The sequence below is a fragment of the Cupressus sempervirens genome, chromosome 10 (assembly GCF_028749045.1).
Source record: "Cupressus sempervirens isolate cs-2001-9-10 chromosome 10, ASM2874904v1, whole genome shotgun sequence".
NCBI lineage: Eukaryota > Viridiplantae > Streptophyta > Pinopsida > Cupressales > Cupressaceae > Cupressus > Cupressus sempervirens.
In genome coordinates this window covers 318,172,366-318,198,598 of record NC_143127.1, presented here as the reverse complement: position 1 = coordinate 318,198,598, position 26,233 = coordinate 318,172,366, and the positions used below count along the sequence as shown (strand labels likewise).

Genomic DNA, 26,233 nt, shown 5'->3' with positions numbered 1-26,233 from the left:
TAGATCAAAGATGTGCATAGCCAAAGGGCTTGCCTTATTTAAATAGGAAGTTATTATGGTGTTGAAAAATAAACCAAAAATGTGCAAAAGCCTGAAAACTTACAGGTGTAAGAAATGCTCAGATATCCATGCACAGAGCACAGACACTGAATGCTCTAGAAGTCCTCAATGTGGCTGCCAAGCATGTTGTTCAAGCATTCCCAAATGTTGTACGGCTTCTTGTTGTTTAAGACTTTGATCAAGAAATCTTAATCTTGGAGTCTCTCCTCCACTTGTACCAGGTCCAGTGTAGTCCTCACCTACTGTTTTTTTTGCGGCTCTAAGCTGGTTACTGATTCATCTCTTAAACATCTGAAGTGTCTTGACATGACCTTCAAAGCTAATTTAGTGTATAGAGTAGTTGACCCCATACCTGCAACAGATTCAAATGATGCCTTCACCACTAGGGTCAACAATAGATACAATGACAGTCATAGTGCAAAAATAAATATTCAACACAACTTCATTTTAGCAGCATGATGGTTATTGTAGTGACAAGATAGTCACAATGAACAATACTATCTCAGAGAAAATAAAATAAAGGAGCACAATGAATAAAGAACCATGAAAATTATGGGAGCTACTATTACAAAGTATAAAGTATTGTTCAGAAAAGTAAAATAGTGATCAGGCAATAATATGGTACTATAGCTTACAAAGGCACGTAGACTGTGGATGAAGCAGCAATAGTCCATTTAACTGAAACAATGATTTCTAAGATGCTAATGATGTCCACTATAGTGTAATGTTTAGATACAAGTCAATGGAGATGATTACTATAAAGTTAGAACACTTAAATGAACTGTGCAAGACAATCAAAGAGTGGCAGAACAAGGTGACCACAATTATCACAAGAAACTTAAAACAACAGTGGTCCCCTGTTAGAGCAATCAAAATTAGTGGAAGGTAAGCGATGGTATGATAGTAGTCATTGAGATAGCAGTCACTCACATAGAAATGGTCGGAATAACTATAATAGACCCTAAAATATATGGGTCAAACACAAAGACCTAGGGCATTCCACCTCACTTTGGATAGTGCTATCAAAAGTCAAGCAAATTCATACATATACCATGTTGGTTGAGTTTACAACATAGTGTAGAAACCACCCTATATTTTTAACTTTTTTATTCTAACAAGTATAAACCATCAACTTGAACTTGGCAACAATGAGATATAGTTATCTTTATGGCTGATTTAAGTTTATAGTACTCGTGCATACAATTATGAGTGATAATTATACAAGCACAATCACAATAAACACATACTAGCTTAAATAGCCATCAAAGTGAATATAACTCCCAAATACCTTGGAATAACAACCTATAATGATAACAAAAGTCTAAGATAACACTATATGTTGCTGCATCCAAGGTGCTCAACTTGTATGAACTAGGAGTCGCATTGCAATGTTCTTATATGGTTAGTGCAGAATACAAAGACAAGAAGATATCCACAGTCCCTTGAAACAACTTCACATAGAATAGACTCTGAAAAGTTTAATAAAACACACAGCTCCAGCTCTATCTCACTTACCCACAAAATTAATTAAAAATACAACTCGTGAAAATGAATCATTGAATGCTCTGTATCAATCATTCTAGAAATACTAAAGGTACACAGTTGGCCACTAGATACACTCAAATTGGAACCTGAACTCTTTTTTCTAAGGTCAATACCTCCAAATGCTCTATAAGAGAGTTGCTTTGTTGGGAAACCATTGCTTCCTTTGCATCACACATTGATGGGTGAAATGAATATAGGCCTACAGGAAGGGCATCTAGTCCCAGCTATGAAGATTCAAACCTGAACAATTTTCCTTTTATGGCAACTACAGTAGGAGAACCTTCCATATATGGTAATTTTTTTACCAAATAACTAGTGATGAGAAACCAAGTCTAACATGAGAGCATATGATAGATGGTAGTGAGAAACTCCAAAACATTGCAGTGGTCCATGCTAAATTCATGCAGGTTGGAGTCATTTAAGGCAGGTAGTTTTTCCAATCCCTTTGCATAAGCTTAGAGAAATTTTGGCCAAATTTTTGCATTACTTTTCTTTATTTGGGAATAGTGGGTGCAATCAACTAGTCCAAGAGAACACTTCTAAGGTGAGTGAGTGGAGAGAAGACAACTAAACCTTTTATAGTTACTCTGTGAACCCAAATTTTAAATTATTAAAACTTCTAGTTTCTTCGTAGTTTTCTAAAATGGAGATAGTATTACACTGTAATTGTACAACTGCAACTTGTGTCTCCAAACAATTCATCAAACACTAGCTATTCTCAACCATAGAACCTGCATATTGGAACACGTTTTAACTGTAATTGTATAACTGCAACCTATGTCTCCAAACAATTCATCAAACACTAGCTATTCTCAGCCATAGAACCTGCATATTGGAACACGTTTTAGTGGTCAAGTACACTGGCAGCTTATAAAAAAATGATATCTTCAATTCTATAAATTAGAAAGAAAGATAAAAACATAGAAAATAATTTTTTTCTAGATGGATGACTAGAGAATTTGCCACTAAAAGAATCTATTTTGATGGGGTTCATAACCAATTGTATGTAGAGAGACCCAAGAGATGTCTCTGCACTTGTATGTTGACAGCATGTATGTTTTGAATAATCTTGACAAGAAGGAGATCACGGAGAGACTTTGGTGTTAGAGTGTTCGTTGCGAGGAGCAACAGAAAGTTGTTTTAAATATACACAGATCCAAGTTATCCAGGGAGATGAAATTGCTTCTGTTTTAAACTTTGAGGCCGTGGATGGGCGTTTAAGGAAATGTAATCAAGGTCTGGCTTGTGTTTCAGAGGTACAAAGAAAATGATGTGAGTTCAAGAATCTTCACATGATAGATATACATCAATAGCAAGGCGAAGTTTCTTTCGAATGGTTGTTTCACTATTTCATCTTGTGTCTATACTTCCAGATTGATTCTTAGAAATGCTGGAGCTAAATTCATTGTAGTGTACACCTAGATACACTTGCAGTGAAGGTAGAGACTCAAGCTTTAATCTTTAACCCTGTACCAAAATCTTCCTCATATTAAAATTAAAAATCCCAATCTTATTTAAAGATCATCTGACCTTGAACCATTTAAAATCTGCACACAAAAATCAGATTTTTCTACTTCAAAGTGTCCAAATACCAAATCATTTAAACCATGACTAAATTTGAAAATTGTTTTCCATGTGGTTGCAATGAAATATTGATTCCATAATCCACTAAATTTTTTTTTTTTTATATTCATATTGGGCGGAGCCAAATCTGCACTAAGGAAACCATTCCAATGTTTAATCAAAACACACAAAAAAGGTTGTTTTGCCCAAGGAAATTTTCTCGAATGAACCGTGTGAATTCAGATTAGAATCCTTGTGAAATGGCATACAAATCTGCACTTTAACGAACTTCCATTTATTCATTCATTGAGGCTACTACTGTCATGTCCCCTTTTTCTGAATTAAGATAATTACTAAATTTAAAAAATGGACGCAAAGGATAACTTGAATGGCCTGAAATGAAGATTGATGCCTCCTTGAAAAAAATTTTGAATTGGGCTTTTGAACCTGTCAAAGTATTAAAATACATTTAGTTTTTATAGTTGGTGATAGTTGTGATCAATTACGAGGAAGACAACAGGGTTTTAGAAGACAACCATCATAGATCCATATTTAGCATTTTTGATACCGCGCAGCTAATCAATTCACATACCTTATAACTTGGGTTGGGACAATCAACATAAAATACATCCACTTGGGTGGTTGTACAATCAAGCCAGTCAATAATTTGCAGATTCATGCAGCATTGACAATTAATTTTTTGTAGAACTCTGGAGTTTGTAAGTTGCTGGTTAAGATTTCAATTGCGAGATCTATTCATAACAAATTCCTTATATCTACATATATTTGGATCTGTATGCTTTTCATTGGACCATCAGATATTTGCTATACATTCATCCATTAAAATTCTCATAGAATCATTAGATTATACATATTAGTTTTCTCTGAATATTAGTAATTAATGTAAGCATACTGTAATTGTTTAAACTGTACATTTCTCAGATTCACAGATTCCCTGTAAAGGGTTTATGCTGGCAATTAGCTTATGGAATAGATAACAAAATGACTTTTGTTGCATTGTTTGTTCATGACCACAAAACACAAGAAAATTCAAATAAATCAACCCCTTGGTTGGGGACATTACAACTACGTTGGCCCCTAAAGATCCTCTCTAAGCTGTTAGTGGTTGGCTATAAAATTGTCAATTGCAAGAAACTGTCCCAATCTGGAAAGACTCTAAATCATATGAGGAATCACCTCAGAACCATTAATGATCATAACCAAGTAGTATCACTTCTGTGTAACTAAGAATGACCTTTATTTAGTAATAATCTATAATTCGAGGTCCTTCAGTGGATCTCCCTGGGTCCTAGCTTGGTTTGAATACGGTCCTGGACTGCACTCAGTTCTATGTGGGTTCAGACAGTGTCAAGCCCACAGAGCATGGGTTCATACCTATCAAATCTAGATAAACCCAAGGAGAATTCGAGGTTCAGCCGATAAAACCGAGGCATGTTTTGCACTTTTTAATTTTTTATATCTTTCAAAAAGGTTTCTGTCCTAAAAAGGTCAAACTGACTCCCAACTCTAATGTTGACCATAAATACATTGAAAAGGTTAAATCTATTTCTTTTATGTATAGAAGGATGAAAAACTTGATATTTGGCATTCAGTCATGATGGCTGATTGTTGACAGTTGATATTATTATTTTTGAACTAAACCATCAATATGATGGTGTATTTAGGAATTTTGCTATGTTTGAACTAAAACTTTTATAATTATCATGACAGTCCAGTTTCAACTATTAATACACTGACATATTTTGCTATGTTATTTGACAACTAACATAGTGGCATATTATGATCTTAATTGCTACTGCATACACGTATACACTTTTTAATTTATTTTTCTTTGTACAAACAAATCCAAAATGAACCCAAACCCAGTCCCTAACCAGTACTAGCAACTTGGGTAATAATAAGAGAAAATATATCTAATAATAGTCCAATAATACCTATAATGATATGTACATGGAATGATAATTTATCAGAAATTATACACAAGTAGGCAATAGTTGGTTCACAGCTAAAAGCATAATCATAATATAAAGTGCATATGGAAAATTTAAAAATTTGAACACAAAATATAGTACAAGAACGAAAGAATTAAAATCAAACCACGAAAAACGCATGATAATGTTTAAATAGCAATGGCCCATGACCACAAAGTGAGGCTTTCTCCTTACATAGAAATTTTAAGAAGTTTAAAATCATATTCTGAACTTTGAAGAATGAGCCAACCATCAACCTTTGCAGGTTAGCTAAGGAATGACTGATGCAGCAACCATAGTTGTGGAGTTCATAGTGCACTGGTTTTACAAGATTGTGCATTATGATAAATCGAACTAAAATGTGGGTAAATTTAGAGAAAGTATAATTACATCACTTTTATAGTGTTCATTGGAAACTGAAGCAATCTGAGTTCTTTTACAAATCCATATGATACGTAAATCACTGTGGCAAAATGTATATTGCATCTAATAATAGCTATTTGTGAATTCGGAAAACCAAATGGGATAATTTTAAATATTTATCATTGACAAAGGAGACAAGGAGGTTGCCCTTAATATGTCCAAATTAGTAGGAACTAAATCATTTAATAAGCCTTCTATAAAAACAATAATAATTATAGCAAAGAGACATTATTGTTTGCAATTGCATTAAAAGAAATATAGGGTTTGATGTAATTGGAATATGGATGTTGAAGTTTCTACAATATAGCACTACCGCAGCAATGCATGCATAAATGGGATATAGTGCAAATAAAAGAACCTAGAAGTTCACCTGTAGAAACATCATTGGAGTTTGCAATTACACTCTTTGAAGGACAGTCGTTAATAGGCAAGGGTTCTGTATTTGATGTAGTTGATATTGCTGTACATTTTCCCTTATACCGCTTTTTTGTGAACCAGCTAAGTATCTAAATCATATATTTAATTGAATATTTAGTATTTACTAAATGCTACACATTAGGTTTAAAAAAAAGCTCATTCTAGAAAGAGTGTCACACTACAACCTGCTTTGTTTGTACACGAACTTTTCCAGCTCGGTCTGGTGTAGCACTGCATTTCATGAAAAGTGACAAGTATGATTCATATGATAAGATGATGCAATTAGAAAATGACTTCTCTCAAAGAATAAACAAGCTTCTATAAATTCATTAAGATCAATTCATTATAACATTCCCAGTTGAGAGTGTATAACCTATGGAACCTCCAACATGTTTGAACCTAAACTTGATAATAATCTACTTCTAATGGAATTAAAATTGAAAGACTTTGATGCCTATTCTAGAGCACATGTATAATTAAAGATCTTAAAGCATCCCTTCAAACCAAAAAACTCACTTGAACTTTTTGGCAAGGAATTCCACCACATCCTTGAGAGATGCACCCTTGAGTTCCTCTAGCAGTTTTTTCCATCTATTCAGTCCATCCCAAAATATGACACAAAAAGAAGGTTAGCATTATAACATGGCAATATAAAGGAGTCTAGAAGCAAAAGAAAAAGGTCATGTTCAAGTTATCACATTAAAACTTGAACAAAACAAAACAATAGTTTGACATCAATCCAATATTAAAGTTAAGTTTTTGCAGTCTATCAAATTACATGACAGTTTATTAAGATTCAACTGCATGGTTTTTGGGTCAATCTTTGTGATAATTTAGGTTGATATAGATTTACTCTAAAGCTATGCCATTGTTGTAACCCTGGAATTATATTTTTGTGTTATGCAATAAGAAAATGATTACATGAACTACCATTTATGAGAACACATTGATTTAATTAAACAAATATGAAAACCAGCATACATTCATCTGTTGTTGCAATTGAATATGATAGAAAGTCAAAGCCGTATAACAATACACTGAAGAGACGATATTTCGCAAACAATCACAATAAGAAATTGACAAGTAGGAGATATTTTCACAGCGAAGAAAATTGTTATATTGCTATTAGGATTCAATTGTGTAGTTTTTTTTTCCAACTATGATGAAATCAGAAATAGATATAAATATTATAGGTTTGAAACATCATATAGCACAAGCTACTAGTTTGTTGAACACTTCTTGTTGGATAAGGCATCCATGAATGACTTTAGAGACGACTTCTTGTTGCTCATATGACACTCAAACCACTGTAGAAATATGCATTGACTGTTCTAGCTTTGTCGAATGCCACTTAAAACTCCTAGTAGATGTAGATACACTCACAATTTCTCCAGCTGGCCATACCTTTCATACTATCATAGCCATACCTTCCATCTTGCCTAGTTGTACTGATTGCTTTAGGTATCAAGCATGAACTCATTCTGAATTCTTGTTGTCATTTATAACTGACATATTCTTGCCGGTCGCTCAGTTTGAAAATGACAAAAATGTTAAAAGATTGTTGGCCATACAATTCAAATGTTAAAAGTCTTCTTCAGTTAAGCATTGAGTTAGGGTTAAATCCTTGAGGTGTGGTAGCACCCAGTCATATTACAAACTTATGAAGATCTTTGGTGATGGATTTGACCTTTCTATCAGGGACTTTGAAGATAATAAGGTGGTGTACCTACCATACCAGTATCCATGGTAGACCTATACTAGTCTAATATCAATTTCCAATATCATGCCTTTAGGTTCTGGTGAACTAATGTTGATTTTAACACCATTTTTTACAGCTATTTCAATTTTTTTTTGTGTTAAGTGTGTTTGGTATGAAATGGTGTAGAATTTTGAGCACCGGTTTACCATTCAGACCTACTACAGCACCATTTCCAGTGAGCTATAAACCTACACCAGTAAAATCCATCAATCATTGAGCTAGATCACAATTCACAAAAAGAGACTTGGCATTAGCTAAAAAGAATATTAAATAGTATTCAAAGTATTTAATTTTAGTTTGTTTGCAATGTGAGTTTTCAACTATTACTATTGAAGATTTGAATTTCAGATTTGATATTTCATTCAATGGTTTCAATGGCCATACTTTAAAACTTTCTATTTTTTCTTGATTTCAAAGCTCTATGTTATCATATTTCTTGGAAATTATTAAATTATAGTTTTTAAAACACTCTCTCCATCACCCTTATTATATTATTTTTATTATTTTTAGTATCTCAATATATTTAGCTTTCATGCTATTAAAACATAATAATTCATGATTTGCAGTGTAGGCCTCATTATATTATCAAAATCACAGATATCATTAATTCATATAAAAAATAAACCCAGGAATTTTGCAAATTTTTAGCCATTAATATATTTTGGCTTAAAGTCAATACACTCAAAGAGTTAAAAGAAATACAACAAGGCCAAAAAATGTAAATTCTAACTTTCTGGATGGTTGGATGGCTCATAAATAGCCATCCCAGATTCAATTTCCCAGTGGGAGTCTTGCATTAATTCAAATAATGTAAGCACAAATTTGATCAATTATACAGCTCTAATATATTTATTCACCATTGTCAGAAGGAGAGAATATATCCCAGGTAGGTGGTGTTAATTCCTCAACCATGGATCATATGAAACTCAAATTATATTGCAGATTTTTTGCACGCAATAACATAAACAAATCAAATCCATAATTATCTCCAAGCAATAAAGATTGATTATACAGATAATTAGCAATTAAGATTATCATATCCATATCTATTCTGATTTATAGTTGTTGTAATTGTAAAAATAAATTATAACTCTTAATCAATAGATGGTTAATAGTCCAGTCAAGAATTTGTTTTGATTTAAGATCGTTGATTTTGAATCTTTATTGAATCCTCTATATAGAGGTTTCAACTGTATTCAATTGATGTGTGAATGAATAAAAGGTATCTATGCAAAATCTCTATTATGTATTTTTGTATTTAGATATGAATGCTCTATTCTATACCTCCCCTGTTTTCAGATCCTTATACAACCAGAAATTATGATCTCAAGTGATCCAAATTCCATAATTTTAGTTATAGGTCATAAAAATTCAGAAAGGTAAATCAGAGCAATGCCCAAGAAATTATACACCTCGCTAGCTCATACAGAACCAATCATGTTTAGATTCTCCCGTAGCTGGGTTGTTTATTCTCCTATAGATTACTATGGGAGGGAGTAGCTCCAAGGCTTCCATCACAGTTTATTTGAGAATGAATTTGGAGTCATCCCTGAAAATGAAGTCAGTTTATCTGAGAATGCAAATGGGATTAAGAATAAGTGAGCAAACTAAATAGAAGAAATCTACTCCCATAAGGAATCAGTTCAAAGGCTATCAATGGTCACAACTCTAATAACTACTATCACCTTCACTAGTGCTTTCATAGATCTAGGAGGAATGGGCAGTGATAAAGGTATTCTATATAGTTGAGATTAGACCTTTCACACAAGAAAGAAAAATTTCAACATGGCCAAAAGAAATGCTTGATGCATCCAAACCCTAGAAGGATACAGGTGCGAAGAGATAAATGGTAAAGAAACATGTCAAATTAAGGCACAATATTGTAAAACCTAGGATCTCAATGAAATCATTGAAAGATTGGGATATTGCACATTTGCAGCAACAAAAGAGTTGGAAATTTCACCTAGGACCAATGAGAAGCAATGTATGGTGAGAGTATTTTGACTGTCTTGTTGAAGTTACGATTTTGTCCTAACTTTAGTTTCCTTTGAAGACCTGTAAAGAAAGAAAGAAGAAATTAGTTTGATCTCCACTTGCTATGGGATGTATAGTATTTTATGGAATGTAAACATATAAGCTCCAAAGAAATGTGTACTTGTGGAGAGCATTGTACTTGTTGCATGTATCGTGCACTAGAAGAGCTCAAGTTAAGTGGAAGTGAAAGAGTAGTATACACAAGGGACCTTGCTAAGTAGAAGCTACTGTGACTTTTGCAGATTTATGAAAGAAGTTTACTATGAATGATGTTATTATCTCCTATACCAGAAAACAAATAATATTGCTAAACTATTTCTGAAGAGACAAATATATGTATTCTAACAAAAAAGGTTACTATTTCAATATAATAGGATTGAAGAAGTTTGAAGCCCTAGATCTTAGCAGCACAAACAAGATGGGATAAATCCTCACATAAGAGGGATTCATCAGTATCTCAATAAATGCCCAAAAGCAACCCAAGATTCTTTCATATATCACATCCACACAAATATAATCTGCAACTATATAGGTCTCTAGGTACAGACAAATCAATAAAACAAAACTAGTAATGATCTTCAGAATCCAACTATTAGATACCAACAAACCAAAAAGAAAAAATGAAAGTGGCAATGGCTTCCCAAACACAGTAGAAAGCCTTATGAATAAGTACCCTCAAATTAGTAGTAAATTTGAAGTAAAATAAATCATAAATTGATCACAATACGTAATAACATTTGACTAATATTGCTTTTAGATGCACTCCATGGTTTCTAGAAGCATTTTCTGTCACCTTATCAAGGTAGCTGGTACCCATGAAATATAAATATCTAGATTTTAGCAAGAAAAATAAACTACCCAGTCACACTATGTTAACAAGTTTAAATATAAAGCCACACATTCTTCGCATGCAATATATCATCTATATTTAGATGCCTACTAACCTAAAAAATTTATAAAACAAAGCATTGCATATCATTTAGTTCAAAATGAACTCTCTGAAATCAGAACTGGATCAAAGCTACCACCCACTTCCTACATCAATAAAATTTAACCCCAACTTTATGTATCAATCAAAACCTAAAAACACTTCAAAAACTAAATCTAAACTAAAAAGATCACAGATTCAGATATATATACCTAGCTCTTCATAACAAAGTCCTTACCATTGGTGGAAGGGAACAATAGAGAGCCACTAGCCTGCATCTAATAGAGTCTATACACCCCTGTAGTGGTTTCCTCAGATGCACCAACCCACCTATCCTTTATTTTGTCATATTTCAGGGGATCTTCCTTGAGACTATCCTTCATCAATCCCTAAATAATCTAAAACTCAAGATTGGTAGTGGAAGTAGAATTAGAAATCTTGCCAATTTTAGCAAACTCTTCCTTAGCCTTGACCCCTCGTGAGTTAGAAGGGTGGCATCCCCTCCATCATCAATAATCAGATCTGGGCCACCACTAGTACCCAAGTCCAAAGCTCTCTCTATACACCACCAGCATTCGTGGAGTGTCTGTCCCTTCTAGCCAAACATAACTACACTATCATAGGCAATGGCCGCTGCTACATGGGGTCCTGTAAAATGATTTTTCAAATCAGATCACAATTAAAATAATCTAAATTAAAATAAGACAATTTTCCATTGGCCTAATTTTGGTGCTGAAAATAATTGACCAAGAGCTCAAACTGAAATTCTAAAGCTATGTGTTCTAATGTCAATAATAAATGGAATTATTTAAGTGTGGGAAGATGAAGTTTAATAGCATTCGGTGTATAATTATTTTATGTTTTATAATCTCTATTTTTTCTTTTGAAAACAAATCTATCATATATTCTTAACACACCTCTGAAATTTGTTCCTTGATTCTTTCAAAATCCATCTTTCCCTTATAGCCTGCATTTACAGAATTCCAACCCTTCAAGAAATCAGATGTCACTGAGGAGTTACTCATATAACAGATCTAGATATGTTGCTAACAAATATGATATATTAGATTTTCCTAAATCTGCTATAGGGTGTCCAAATATGTTGCGGCAAGCCCTCAATACATATCAAGGCTCTACCAAGTACGCTACTAGATAGCACCCCAAAAAATTTCAAGCTACCCTATCATCACTTGCAACTCTACTCAGAGAATTAAAGCCCATATAACCCATCGCTTGTTACTAATTAACTGTCATTGAAATATTCTAGCAATCTTATGGAGTGCTACTAAAATTGTAACCACAAGTTAAGACATTCACTATTTCTTGATATTACAAGACTGTGGACATCCAAGACAATGCCATTTGAGTTTCATTCATCATTTATGCTAATCATTTTTCAAAATAGAATAGAGTTTTATTTGAGGACAATCTATCAAAGAGACATTTATTGAGCATTTCACAGCCCATGGAGGGATTTACGAATTTGCACAAATTAGAACTCTCCATCTACAAAGATAAAAATATATTTAAAAAACTACTCAAGTAATCAAGACAGTCAAACTCATTAATTCATTATCAGTAAGTATGTATGTATATCATTAAGGAAAGGAAAACTATATATTCAGAAAAGACTACAATAGTAGAACAAAGGAATGCCAAAGGTTCAAACTCCAAACAATTGGGTTCTTAGCAGAAAGACAATGCCTGGAAGGAGCTATTTAGTACAAACTAGTGATAGGATTTAGAGTCAAGCATTTTTTCTGAACTAGGACTTGAGTTAATACCAAACAAATAACTTCTCTAAATATACTCGTAACCTGATAAACTGTACCAACTATATTGAAATGCGTATCCCCATAAGAAGAAATGGGGACTCTAATACTAACCCAACAATATATTGAGAAACAAGTCACATCTTGGTTTGTTAGTATGAAAAATCACAACCATCATGTAGGTTGCAACTGGCACTGAAAATGGTTAAATTAAGAATTTTTTAAGTTACATGGAATAAAATACAAACTTTAGAAAGGGTTGTAAGATAAGATAAATACATAATAAGAGCTTTCAACATTTGAATAAAGGTCACCTAAACATGAAAATATGCACTATTGCCAAAACTCCAAATAGTGTAAGATAAATACAAAATCTATTAAAATGCATGTTAAATAATCTTAGTTGCCGATTCGTGACACGAATCCGATTCGGGCACGTGAATCGGATCCGTGGATTCGGGATTTTTTTTTTTTCCCAATTATGATTCGTGGAGGATTCGTGCATATATATATATATATATATATATATATATATATATATATATATATATATATATATGCATTATATATACTAAAAAAAAGAGAAATATACATAATTCTAAAACTAAATCATTTCATAGTATGAATCTAGTATACTTGATCAATGACATTGATAATTAATCTATTTTCACGATTATAAAGAAAATCAACACATTAACATTGAATTACTGAAAGTGAAAGCTTGTAACATTCAAAATATAGATCATTAAACTTAAAGTTTATAACATGATTTACTCATAAAAGAGTCAAGAGTCAACACTAAAGTTTTTTATTTAATCATCAAATGGATTTTCAAGAAAATCCGCATCAGAGGGGTACTGGTGAGCTGCAAGTGCTGCATCTGTATTAGTAGAGGAACCCAAACCACTAGTAGTAGAGGGGATTGTTAACTCATAATCCTCCTCCTCATCATCCACATCAATCAAAGTGGATCTAGCAAGATCTCGGATGGTCATATCTAAATCAGGAGTCTCAGGTGCTACATCCCAAAGCTTTTCGGGCCCCTTCTTGTACTTAGGATCCTTCCGTGACAACAAGCGCAAATTGTTGTGAATGAACACAAGGTCTTCTGATTTTTTTGGAGCCAACCGGTTGCGTTTGATTGAGTGGATAAAGGAGTAAGTACTCCAATTCCGCTCAGCGGCAGAAGAGCTGGCAACCTAAAGAGAAATTAAAAATTATCAATACAACAATCAAGATAAATAAATTAAATAATAAATTCAAGGAATTGAGAATGTTAACCTTAAGCTTAATTTTACAAACTTACTTGGGATAGGACCTTTATGGAAAGAGGTTGGAGGTACGTGAAGGCTTGCCCATGAAGGTACCACCATTTGATGGCACCCATCCTACTTTGGTCTGCTATGGCAATAGGGTCGAAATCCTCACCTGAGTTGAAAGCAGCAAATTCACTCCTCACAATTGCCCCAATCTCTGGATCTTGGAATATCTTAGCTAGTGCCCTCTTATGCCTATCTGCAACCTCTGCATCTCTAAATGGTGGCACTCTACCTGGAAGGCGAAGTACATCTGCACTATAGTACCTGGGGATAACAAAAGACAATTGAACACTATCAAATATCAATAGCACAAACATTGGATAAAATAAGCACAAACATTTGATAAGAACTACAGTACCTCGGGATAGAGCATATGCAAGGAGGTGCAAAGGTGTGGTCATCTTGTTCCATCGATGATGAACAATTTTTTCCACCTTCTTGTAAAGGGTGTCCTCAGGATCATTCTCCCTCCTCTGTATGACCTAAGATATGAAATATGAATAATAATTATAATTAGTGAATATGTCAATTTAAACTTTAGAATCTAGATATCTCTCAAATAAAAAATTGTTGTAAAAGAGTGTAAAACTTACCATTTTAATTTTTTCCAGCATACTATCGATGGAATCATAAATATCCCCAAGGCATGGCTCATCACTATCTGCGAAGCGAAGCATTGCCATTATTGGATCGGTGATTTCCAACACATAACTCACAAGACCCCACCAATCCTCATCTAGTATCATTCTTCTCACATTTAAAGCCCTTGCTGTATTGAAATTCTTCCAAATGCCCCATTGGGGGCTAATGACCATATGCTTCAATGCTTCTTTTACCTTCACAAGTCATCTCAAGACGATTGTGTGAGAGGCAAAGCGGGTTTCAGCAACCTAAGAACATGTTAAACTCAAGTTAGTAAAACATTTAAAAATTAAAACATGTTAATGTAAACAACAACAAAAATTAATAATTGTGGAATCCAATAATATTCAATTATATATTAAATATAAAAATTTACCTTCAATAACTCCAAGTCCGAGAAACTCCTAAAAATTGCTTGTGACATGTGGTGATTTGTCACAAACATTTGAATCTCTTCAGCTTCCTCATATATCCTTTTCACCCAATCTATTTCGGAGCCAATTGCCTTCATCACTAAATTGAGAGAGTGGACGGTGCATGGTGTCCAAAAGATATGATCATATCTAGACTCTACAATTATCCTTGCAGCCCTGCAAACTTTTGCATTGTCCGTGACCACTTGAACAACATTATCAGGACCCACTGACTCTATGGCATCAATGAGAATGCGTGAAATAAATTCTGCATCTTTCACTTGCCCTTCACAATCAACTGCCTTCAAGAACATTGCCCCCTTAGGGCATACAGCAATAACATTGATCAATGGACGGTTTCTACAATCTTTCCAACCATCCGAAATAATAGACACACCCGATTGAACCCAAAAATCTCTTATTGGTTGAAGTTGAGCCTCTACATTTTTCCTCTCATCATGTAATATGGTAGTGCGCAACTTCTCATAACCAGGCGGTTTGTAACCATGGGGTGCATCATTTATTGCTTCCACCATCTCCCTAAAATAAGGTGATCTAGCAAAATTAAATGAAACACCATTTGCAATTAAACAACGTCCAATTTTGTGATCAGCAATGTCTCTCTTTTCAATTTGGAATGCCCTATCTAGTGGGCCTCTCTTGCGGGTGAGTGGAGATGGGTCTTCATCTTCATCATTTGTAGTTGGCATAGGCAAAAAAGGATGTGTTCTTGTGTTTGTTTGATCAAATGATGGTGTTGGTATATTTGTTTTTTGGGAAGCACCACGTTTTGCTTTTGCAACTGCTCTATCAGCATCATCTTGCTCTTTTGCTAATGCTGCTATTTGTGCAGTTGGTAATCCCTTCTTATCACTACCTTGACACATGTGAATTCCTTCACCCGCAGGGCCCAAAAAATGTAGTTTCACTCGGGAATAGGAGCTTCTATGTTGTATGTTGCAAAAATTACATTTCCATATGTATGCCCCACCCCCAGGACATTGTGCAACTCTTGTTGTGTGTCTCCATAAAGGAGACCCCTTATCAATTTTGAAGCTTGGTGATGCAGCCCCACCCTCACCCACTGAGCCTTGACTATGTAATGGACACCTAGGAATGCCCAAAAGCTGAATCAACTGCTGAAATTATATTAATTCTAAAAATGTTGCAATCAAGTACAAAGAGATGTATTCCAAAGGCCAAACCCTAAGGGAATGACGTCTAGAATGTTACAACAGAGAATGAACGTACTCTATTGATCAATACCACTGTAATGGACACCCCTGGATGTCCCATAAAACTAAACCAATTTGCGGAAATGAATTTTGTCAAACAGTTTGCATGCAACCTCTTAAAACCCCTTATAACTCTGGAAATCAAACGTTTATTTGTTTGTTGTGTTTCGTGCATGGAATTGGTATCATACAACATAAACAAGAGAGAAACTACAACAATATGCAAAGTGGAAATGAACTGCTGCTAATAAAATGTTATTTTCAGAATTCATAAAACCAAATACATGGCAGATTTATCAACTCACTAATTACTTCAGCAATATTGTCATAATACTCCAGCCCATGCTTACGAACTTGCTGCTACAATACTTTGTCCTCCAATCAGTCCACTACCTTCATAATACCATTCCCTCCAAGCGGCATAAGCGTCGGACAAGTAGTGAAGAAGATATGAGCAAAATATCAAATCTGCCTGTAGCCGAAAATGCAACTAAACTGCCTGATACTAAAGCCAATAAGAAAGAATTCCAAAGGCCAAACCCCAAGCGAATGACGTCTAGAATGTTACAACAGAGAATGAACGTACTCTATTGCCAAAAAAGAGTGTGATTCACACATCCGAGCTCTTATCAAATGCAAGTCATAATCATCCGATACAATAATCTCATGCTAAACAATGAGACTCTCACCCCTATTTATCCTATTCCTTCACTCTTCTAGAAAGAACTAAAACATTAATTAATTGCAAGTGCTAGAAGCTTCCCCCTTCCAATAATTAATGCACTCTCTAGAAACTTCTCTCTTGCAATAATTAATTGTGCTTCTAGAGGCTTCCACCTTTCCAATAATTAATACACACTCTAGATGCATTTCCTTTGTAATACAATAATTAATTAAATTAATTAAATATAAAGCCACCTTTTAATTTTAATTTATTTAATGACTTTATAAGAAATTAATTTAATTTTTTCTTATCCTCCACTTAGACTTTGGAGAACGTGAAGGCCAAAAGATGGGATCATTACAAATCCGCCCTCCTTGAAATTGCTTGTCCTCAAGCAATTAACATAATGGACTCCAACCTCCACCTGGATCCCAATTGAAGCAATGTGTGATATCCATATGGACATTAAACCAACTACAAATCAGCATCATTAGGACCAACCACATGTCGTGCAACCTAGCACCCAATACTGGTGAAGAAGTTAGAATGTCACCAAAAGGTAACTCCGTATAAGATCTATGAAATCTCTTCTTCCCAACTGTTGCAACACAAAACTGAATATTTGTAGATGGTGAAAACAAAGCCCAACTCCACTCAGGAGAGTGATCAATATCAACCTCAAACATCAAATTGTCATAAGACAATGTGGCATCCATGTTGAACATAGTACTATCACAGAAGTGAACATCTACACTTTGTTGATCAATAGTATAATATGACTCTGTCACTATATTACTCACCTCATTAGCAATAATAGGTGTACTATCATTAAAGCACACATCTACAACTGCATGCATACTGCTAAACTCCTTGTTGGATGGTTCAACGAACACAGAAGTGGCTGCTGATAGGACAATATCCTCGCATTCTCCTAATCCCATTATTGTTGCATCGCCATCCTCTGACAAAGCTTCATATGTGGACTCCTGACTATCACCAATAGCATAGCCCGGTGGTGTCTCGATCCCATCTGAAGAATCAACTACCTTCTGTGCTGGAGCAACATACAAATCATCAATGTTGATGCCCATCTGTCTAGCCATAAGCTGCAACATCATATCCATTCACCTATTCTGCTCCTGTTGCATGCATTGCCTCTTCTCTAATGTACTCAATAACTGTCTGAACATCACATCTTGATCTGGACTAATATACATCTTTATCCGACTATCAATATGATCTCCACAGGATGGCAGGACTTATAGCTCTGATACCATTGTAATGGACACCTAGGAATGCCCAAAAGCTGAATCAACTGCTGAAATTATATTGATTCTAAAAATGTTGCAATCAAGTACAAAGAGATGTATTCCAAAGGCCAAATCCTAAGGGAATGACGTCTAGAATGTTACAACAGAGAATGAACGTACTCTATTGCCAAAAAAGAGTGTGATTCACATATCCGAGCTCTTATCAAATGCAAGTCATAATCATCCGATATAATAATCTCATGCTAAACAATGAGACTCTCACCCCTATTTATCCTATTCCTTCACTCTTCTAGAAAGAACTAAAACATTAATTAATTGCAAGTGCTAGAAGCTTCCCCCTTCCAATAATTAATGCACTCTCTAGAAACTTCTCTCTTGCAATAATTAATTGTGCTTCTAGAGGCTTCCACCTTTCCAATAATTAATACACACTCTAGATGCATCTCCTTTGTAATACAATAATTAATTAAATTAATTAAATATAAAGCCACCTTTTAATTTTAATTTATTTAATGACTTTATAAGAAATTAATTTAATTTTTTCTTATCCTCCACTTAGACTTTGGAGAACGTGAAGGCCAAAAGATGGGATCATTACAGACTACTCATTGTTCTATTCTTGCAATCTAGAAAAAGTGAAAGAAAACCATACTTCACACTTGCACAAAAACTTGAAAATTTGGAAAACTAAAAATAAATCAATAATCTATAAAAGAATTCAAGAATATGGTTGAAATGCATACCTTAAACACTTCTTGCAAGGTATTTGAAGCTCCACAACCGATCTCCTTCGAATCCAAGCACTTCACTTCAAACTAGCAAGTATGAAAGAGCAAAATGAGAGAGCAAAATAGAGAGCAAAATAGAGAGCAAAATAGAGAGCAAATGAACTTGCATTGTGATTTAGAGGGTCGTTTTTAGGGTTTAGGGCCTTTAGGGCAAAAAAAAAACATTAAAAAATGATAATGGGCCCACGTTTTTGCATTCTCCTCCTCCATTGCCGCGGATTCACGCGGATCCGCACGTGGATCCTCGAGGATCCGGGCAGGATTCATAATCCTGCCTGTGGATCCGTAAGGATCCGCGGGCCGCGGATCCTTACGGATCCACAGGCAGGATTACGAATCCTGCCCGGATCCTCACGGATCCATACGTGGATCCGGATCCGAATCGGACCCGAGCCCGGATCCGGCCTTTTCCAGGCGAATCCGGTAACTAAGTAAATAATTATTCAAATATCCATCAGATGAATGTGGAGACTCTTCAAATACTACAGTCTACATCTCTCAAAATATATGGAACCAATACAAATTTTACCCTTCCTAAACACAATAACAATTTAATATCAAACTGAGACAGTCATAAGTATTGAATTTTTATATATATGAATAAATGAAAAACTACTTTTGTCTAATGTTGCCAAGATTGTCCAAGTATGTTAAAATTTGGGTTTGCCAATTTTTTTCTAGCTGCAAGATTTTAACCACAAATGTGGATAGGAGTTAAGCCTATTTAAAACAGCCACTGGAACCTGTAGATAAATTCCAAAATAAAATTTCATTGTTTTTACAGTTAAGATGATATTAGCTCCCTATATTGTTCTCATAAAAATAGGTGACATGTAGATTGTTTTAGTAAATCTGTCAAAGATATTTATTCTCAAAGAACAGATGAAGTAATCACATATGGCATAGCAGGGCAGTTTACAAGAGTACCTCAAAAGACATGTCATCTCACAAAATGTATTAGAATCTTTAGTAACATCCAAGAAAATGTGATTAGTAGGTGTGGAAATCAATTCCCATAGCTTTAACTATAGCCTCATTGCATGGGCTATGATGGCAATTATGAGGCATCGTATGGGCATGTATTTACATATATTGATTTAGAGGTGTGGAACATGTTTTACAGGAATCCATGAAACTTACTGAATTTTTTCTGATAGCATAAACAGTCTCTATGAAGAGGTCATAACTTGAAAGTTTACGGTTGGATCTTATTGAGATTTGGATATGTTGTTGGAAACCTAGTTGGTGATATTCTCACCAGAGCGATCTTTGAAATATTCTTGGTGTTGTCTTTTTTTCTTTCATAAAATATGATCTAATATTTTCTATCAATATTTCTCATCATTCTCTCTCTCATAGAGTATGGTCTGGAATCTTTTGTAGTATCATTTCCAAACATTCTCTTCACTAATCAGTTCTAGGGACATTTGAAATCATTCATATCGCATTAGCCTAATTAGATGAAATATAGTTTACAACATTACAATCATACACAAGATATTTACAAGATAAAATCAAAAAACTAAAAAGCTAACAAAAGTCAAGTACCTATCCATTATTACCATAAAAAGTAAATCATTCATATCTACCAATAACAAATCACACACCCACAAGCTCAGTTCGAATACAACTTACAAGCACACTGTAATCTATGTGCAGACGAAAAGCTACAAGCTGGACTACAATTCTCTCCTCTCTTGATAGAGTATACTCAACTTGGAAGGGGGATTGCAAACCAGTCCCTAGAAAGCAAACAAGGGAAATGGTAACCCTAACCTTAAATAGGAAGTTGGGCACCTACTTTATTGTGAATTGAATTGCATGAGCATTACTTGTGGAAGAAAAATAAGCATAAAGTGAAATCACATGGCTTAGCATTGGGAGAGAGAAGAGATATTTGTGCTTTTAATGCACTACATGCATGTGAGGTAGTCACAATATGAGCCCAAACACTTGAATAAGATAGGGAAAGGGTCCCTTCTTTTCCATGGTCCCTCGCCTTGCAATTACCTATGATTTACATAGCAACCATTATTGTGCACCTGCTGCTAACAATTTTCAATAGCTATACTTTCAACTTTCTCTATTTGCAAAGGGATGCAAAGATTTTTTGTTAAAAGAGTTACAAGGCTCCATCCTTGGGAAGACCTAATGAAACAATTTTTGCTTACAATATGCTACAAATATTTAGAATAAAAGGTACTATCAAAGCACTTGGATCTTTCTTTCTCTAATTTGTAGAATGGGTTAGTGATTATCAAGTCTTAAGGATGTGCTAATGTATAAATTATGATATAAATAGGTAATTTATGCATTTGCACATGTTTAGGACTAGATAGCCATTTTTGCAGACTGAATTGTTGATCATTGTTTCAACTAAAACATCTAATTCAGCTCAAACTCATCTAGCATTAGGGATTTCAAGCCAAAGAAGTGGAAAACAATACTTTAGGTTCATGCAACAGTGAGTAAATATCGGTAATATATAACTAGTATTATAGTTTATTTTTTTATTTTTCTTGCATTGGCTCAAGATAATGACTAGCCCTCCATCTTTCAATTAATCCTACTTCAATTTTATTACTAATGTATATTTCATTCTTTCTGTTCATATGTACCCATAGAAAATCTCTGTGAACCAACACATCTTGTTCTCTTGTTCATTAGGAAATAGAATTGTCATCCTGTTATACATCATGGCAACATCAAAATTTATAATACCATAGCCAAAGAGATCTTTGGGCTCCACAAGAAGTTCAAATAAAATTGGTAGTTCGAGAGAATTCTCAAATCGGTACAATGCATAAATGATTTCCAACATTTTCTTATGGGGTTTAGAGTTCAGGGAAGAAGACTAAAGGAATATTATAATATTTTGAAAGATTCGATGTATATTAAAATGAATTGGTAAATGCTGCTGGTATCACGAGTTTCTACGAGTAATAGGGATTTGGGATAGCTTTATTATATAGTAGCAGCAAGGCTAGTGGCTATCCTATTGCTTTACTTTTTATTTTAATATTTCCTATAGAAGTTCATCCTCTTACATGGTCAGTTAATGGCCATACCCAGTAATAAATCCATTTGAATGTGGATTGTGCAATAAGGTTTGTGTTAAAATAGTATTTTAGTATGATTTTGTCAGAGATTGATCAAAATATAGGGGTTGTAAGAATAAGAAAAGATATTCTACATGTTTTATTGGACTATTTTAAAATAACCTCTACAGGTGTGTAGTCTAAATGAGTTATTTGGTTGCACAATTTTTTTTTTGTTGATTTCTTCATGGTAGAAAATCCAACGTTTGGAACTTTGGGATGCATTAAGATTGCAGAATGCTTGACCTAACCTCAAGCATTAAAATACTTGCACACATTCACTCGTTAAAGCAAAATAAAGAAGAGGAAGGCATACCTGGAGGAAAAGTTATGGCTAATGAATTGAGCTGACTTTCCATATTGTTTATAAACACCATGGCTTCTTTGCAGGTCTTGGAGAGTTCTAATTGGTGTATCACCAACATTTTGTAGTAGGCTTCCTATTAAATAAAAAATCTTGCAATCTAAGAAACTAGGGTTCTCCTCCATTTCTCCAATTTCATTTTCACCTACTTTGGCAATATGAGAACTCAAAAAAATATTTAAAAAATCAAAATGAAATGATCTAGCTCGGGATCTACTCCTATTGCAGAGTCAGAGATCTTTTCCCATGCATGTTGCCCTCAATCATCTCATCCAGAAGTGCCACCACTTCAAGAGTAGTTCCACTCCAAAATAAAAATACAAAGGTCAAGAAATATCAATCACGATGACACTAAACAAGAATCAAAATAGTGGCCAGCTTATAAGGCTCATTATAAAAACCAGCAAGAGATTATCTACTATATATCCTCATTGGTAGTGAAAGTTAAATGATTTACATTGGTATAAACTCTCTTAGAATAAGTCTCATTGTTATAAAAATCTTTGGTGCAATATTAGATTTCATGTAACCAAACTATGAAACTCTATCTTTTCTTTTGTCTAGAATTGGACAGATGGATGTAAAACCATTTTTTATCAAGCAATGAAATGAATCAAGTGAATAGTAATGGACTGAAGAAACATTAATTCACGTGTTCACATTGTCTACAGGTGTTTGTGTTTTGTGATGCAATGTGTGACGGTGATGATCTAGTTCATTCACCTTGACAAACTTATAAAGGTCAGTATGAAGTTCAACAGCATAATCTACAGTACGACCTCATGTACTATAAAAATTGTACAACGGTATAAACTTTCTAAGAATCAATCTCAATCAGTCTCATTGTTAGAGAACTCTCTCAATGCATAATCAATGTTCATAATCAGATGCATATAACCAAAATATGAAGTTCCCCTCTCTTTTCTTTTGGGCAAAATCAGATGGATATAACTAACATGTCTATTCTTAAAAAATCTAAGTAAAAGACACCAAGTGATATCATAGTCAGATAGATATAACAAAACCAACTTATGTTTCATCTGTTTCTTTTGTGCAGAACGTAATAGATATAACCAAGCCAACTATTAGTTTCTTCCCTCATTGAAAATAGATATCGTACTTTGGTAAAAGGTGGACTCAAAGATAAAGGAACATATGTGGTTTCTTAATCAAAACTGATCATAAGTTTGTGTGCAGAACAATGACATGGACAATGGTGAGGGCAGGACCATGGAACGATGAACGGTAAGATGATTGTTGCAGGAATTAGGCTTGGGATAGGAATGTGATCTCAAGAGTCAAGATGTAATAGGTTGTGGAACTTGATTCTAAATGAGAATATTAGAATATTGAGGGAATATGCTCTCACGATGACATATTGTTTCTATTTTGTAAAGATGTCTATACTGTTTCTGAATTCATCAAAACTGAGGGTATACTTTAACAGAAAATAAAGAAAGACATTTAAAATTATTCATAACTATGGAATAAATGCATTCAAAATTTACCACAAAGGAGCAGAAATTGAGAAATAAACTTTTTAAATGGAAAGAATTTTGCCGCATTAAAAAGAAAATGAACATTTTAAAATGGATATTGCAATCACACAGAAAGGTGATCACTAGAAATAAATTGAGGCAGAGAGACACAGAATAAATCTCAAAAAAGAAGCATTTAAACTTGGAAGCACAAAAATGTAAGAGAAAGGAATGTATAAGGTTAAAAAGAGATAACAGAAGATATGTGAAGAAAAGATAAAATCTGCTATAAGTTAAAGATAAGCGATTTAAATAGGGAGACAAATAGATCAATTGAAAACATATGAATGGTATTTAATAATAAAAATATACTAGAGCCTCATTTATAATGTATTACATCTTATGAATGCCTTATGTTTCATTATTTTGTTTACAAGTTAAAGCATTGCCCTGATTAAATACTTGCTCGCTTTGTATAAGTGAGTCTGGGGTATAATTACAACATACAGAAACTACTTGGGGCTATAAAACCTTGGCCTATGTCCCCCATTTTTCTTGTCAATATTGGTTCCACTGTCAAGAACCTAGCTAGGTTGTATGAAGGGCAGTAAGGATAGATTCACATTTCAAAAATTTGAACCAGATAAAGGAAAGAGGATGAATTTTGTTTTAAAAGCTTGTGTCTGTATAAAGATGAAAATTCTTGGTATGCTGAAGTTTTGTTGGAGAGCAGCAATTGAAATAACAAAAATCTAAATTTGCTAAACAGAACGCAAAACATCTGAAGTCAAATAAGCACATATGATAACTTATACAATCTTATGATCCCACACAACTTTAAGATCATTCCTAATAGACAACCTCACCCAGGTTGTCCGTGACTTCTGGAGCTACGCATCAACCTCAACAAATAACACTTCAAAAACTCCTCGATTTGAAAATAATGTGAGAAAGTAGAAAACCTCCATTCCAATACTTTTGGGTAATAAACCACTTGTTTGATGCATCTCCAGTATATAACAGGGGATCCGAACACAACAGCCACCCAATGGATCAAAACAGTCATTCTCTTGAAGATCAAGATTGAAAATCATAACAGAAATCGTTTTATCATAACAGAAAGCGTTTTAATCCAAAATTACCATACGCTTAAACAACAAAATAAAATTTACAATAGTTGCCGGAATAGATATCCCTCATACTCTACAGATTTTACAATTCTACTGAAAATTCCTTCCAACAGGTCTCTCTCCTCTCAGGCAACTTTCAGTTTGTACCAACACGACAACAAAGATGCATTTTTTTGTTTAAAAAGTAGAAATAACTTGAAACCTCTTCCGAGAGGAGAGCTTTGAAGATTGAATCACGGAAAGCAGCGTCCATTTGAGATCGAACAGTTAGAAGTGAGAGGGTTATAGACCAACTTGTCAATATACAAATAGGATCTATTTATGAAATACCCTAATTAGAATGAGAAATTCCTTTCCTGTTTCCACTGCACCACATCTAGACTTCTCTTGAAGAATTAGCAGGTAGAATAGTAGAAGAAGGCGTTTAGGGCAAGATTGATATTGCAACATTCAGATTAACCTTGTTGAAAGCAATAATCATGCAACACGGGCGATGCAACCGTCTAGCCATGACAGATTATGCTTGATGTTCTACATGCTGAACCAATACCAAAAATCAACTCAATCTGCACACATTTTTTAGGGCGAACAAATGAATAGGGGGATGCTCCAAATGGGTCTTGCTATTGTGCTCCAAATTAATAGGGTTTCACTTTCATAAGAGCTATTTGATAGACCTAATGAACCATGAAAATCACGGGTGTGTAAACGTTGATAATCACCAAACAGAACAACCTAGAGCCCTGATCCAAGCTTTTCCCCCGAGCCCTGTCCTTAGCCGAATGTGAAGTGGTTGCTCCCGAAGTGCAAAGGCTCATGAGAAAAATGTGAGATATTTTTATATTATAAATCGTGGGATCAAAAAGGTACATCAAAAAGAGGGAGGCAGAGCCTCAACCAACTAATCGAAAAAATAGCAAAAGAAACAGTCCACCTGGAGGGACTGCTATCTGAAATACAAATACATCAGAGTAATACAAGGAGAAAGGTGAGCCAGAGTCATAGCAAATGGAAAGCTATGGGATAGAATCTTCAAACTTATTGATCCAGGATGTCCAACTGAGGTGTCCCTCCATCCATATGGCTTTTTTTTGATTCAGCAGCTGGTGAAAGACATGGAGATTATCCACAGAGGGGTTCTTATTGTTCTTGATCTCTTGCATGAGTTTGGCAAGGGCTTCATCAAACGCCACCTGATTGTCTATTATACTGGCCAACTCGTAACCATTTTGCGTCTCGTAGATAAACATGGTAGCCTAATCATCCCTCAGAAATCTAAGCAACTTCCTTTTTTCCATATTCAACACGCAGCAAACCTGTGAAGCAATTTTAAAATGTA

At 34.4% G+C, this 26,233-nt stretch overlaps 1 protein-coding gene, 1 long non-coding RNA gene and 1 pseudogene across 15 annotated transcripts; all 3 read right to left on the bottom strand.

Annotated features, from left to right (window-relative positions):
• On the bottom strand, window positions 1–25,887 carry LOC149533896 (uncharacterized). 12 transcript variants are annotated; one of them, XR_016356717.1, is made up of 8 exons: window positions 25,617–25,887; window positions 11,638–11,687; window positions 10,959–11,368; window positions 9,722–9,813; window positions 6,516–6,590; window positions 6,185–6,230; window positions 5,953–6,088; window positions 1–412 (listed from the first exon to the last, which is right to left on the bottom strand). It is a non-coding gene; the product is annotated as an uncharacterized LOC149533896 (long non-coding RNA). The 12 variants fall into 12 exon arrangements; XR_016356720.1 differs by having other exon boundaries at window positions 24,631–25,853; XR_016356718.1 differs by lacking the exon at window positions 9,722–9,813.
• LOC149533895 (cytochrome P450 750A1-like) overlaps window positions 1–26,233 on the bottom strand; it is a 29,369-nt pseudogene that overhangs the window by 1,870 nt on the left and 1,266 nt on the right.
• LOC149533897 (uncharacterized) lies at window positions 13,214–14,633 on the bottom strand. Of its 3 annotated transcripts, XM_089803252.1 has the most exons (4): window positions 14,405–14,541; window positions 14,170–14,293; window positions 13,799–14,075; window positions 13,214–13,691 (listed from the first exon to the last, which is right to left on the bottom strand). In XM_089803252.1, exons 2-4 carry the CDS (start codon window positions 14,220–14,222, stop codon window positions 13,305–13,307), a joined length of 717 nt encoding a protein of 238 aa, XP_089659378.1. In that variant the 5' UTR covers window positions 14,223–14,293; window positions 14,405–14,541; the 3' UTR covers window positions 13,214–13,304. The 3 variants fall into 3 exon arrangements, with proteins under 3 accessions (XP_089659378.1, XP_089659376.1, XP_089659377.1); XM_089803250.1 differs by having other exon boundaries at window positions 13,799–14,293; window positions 14,405–14,633; XM_089803251.1 differs by having other exon boundaries at window positions 14,170–14,547.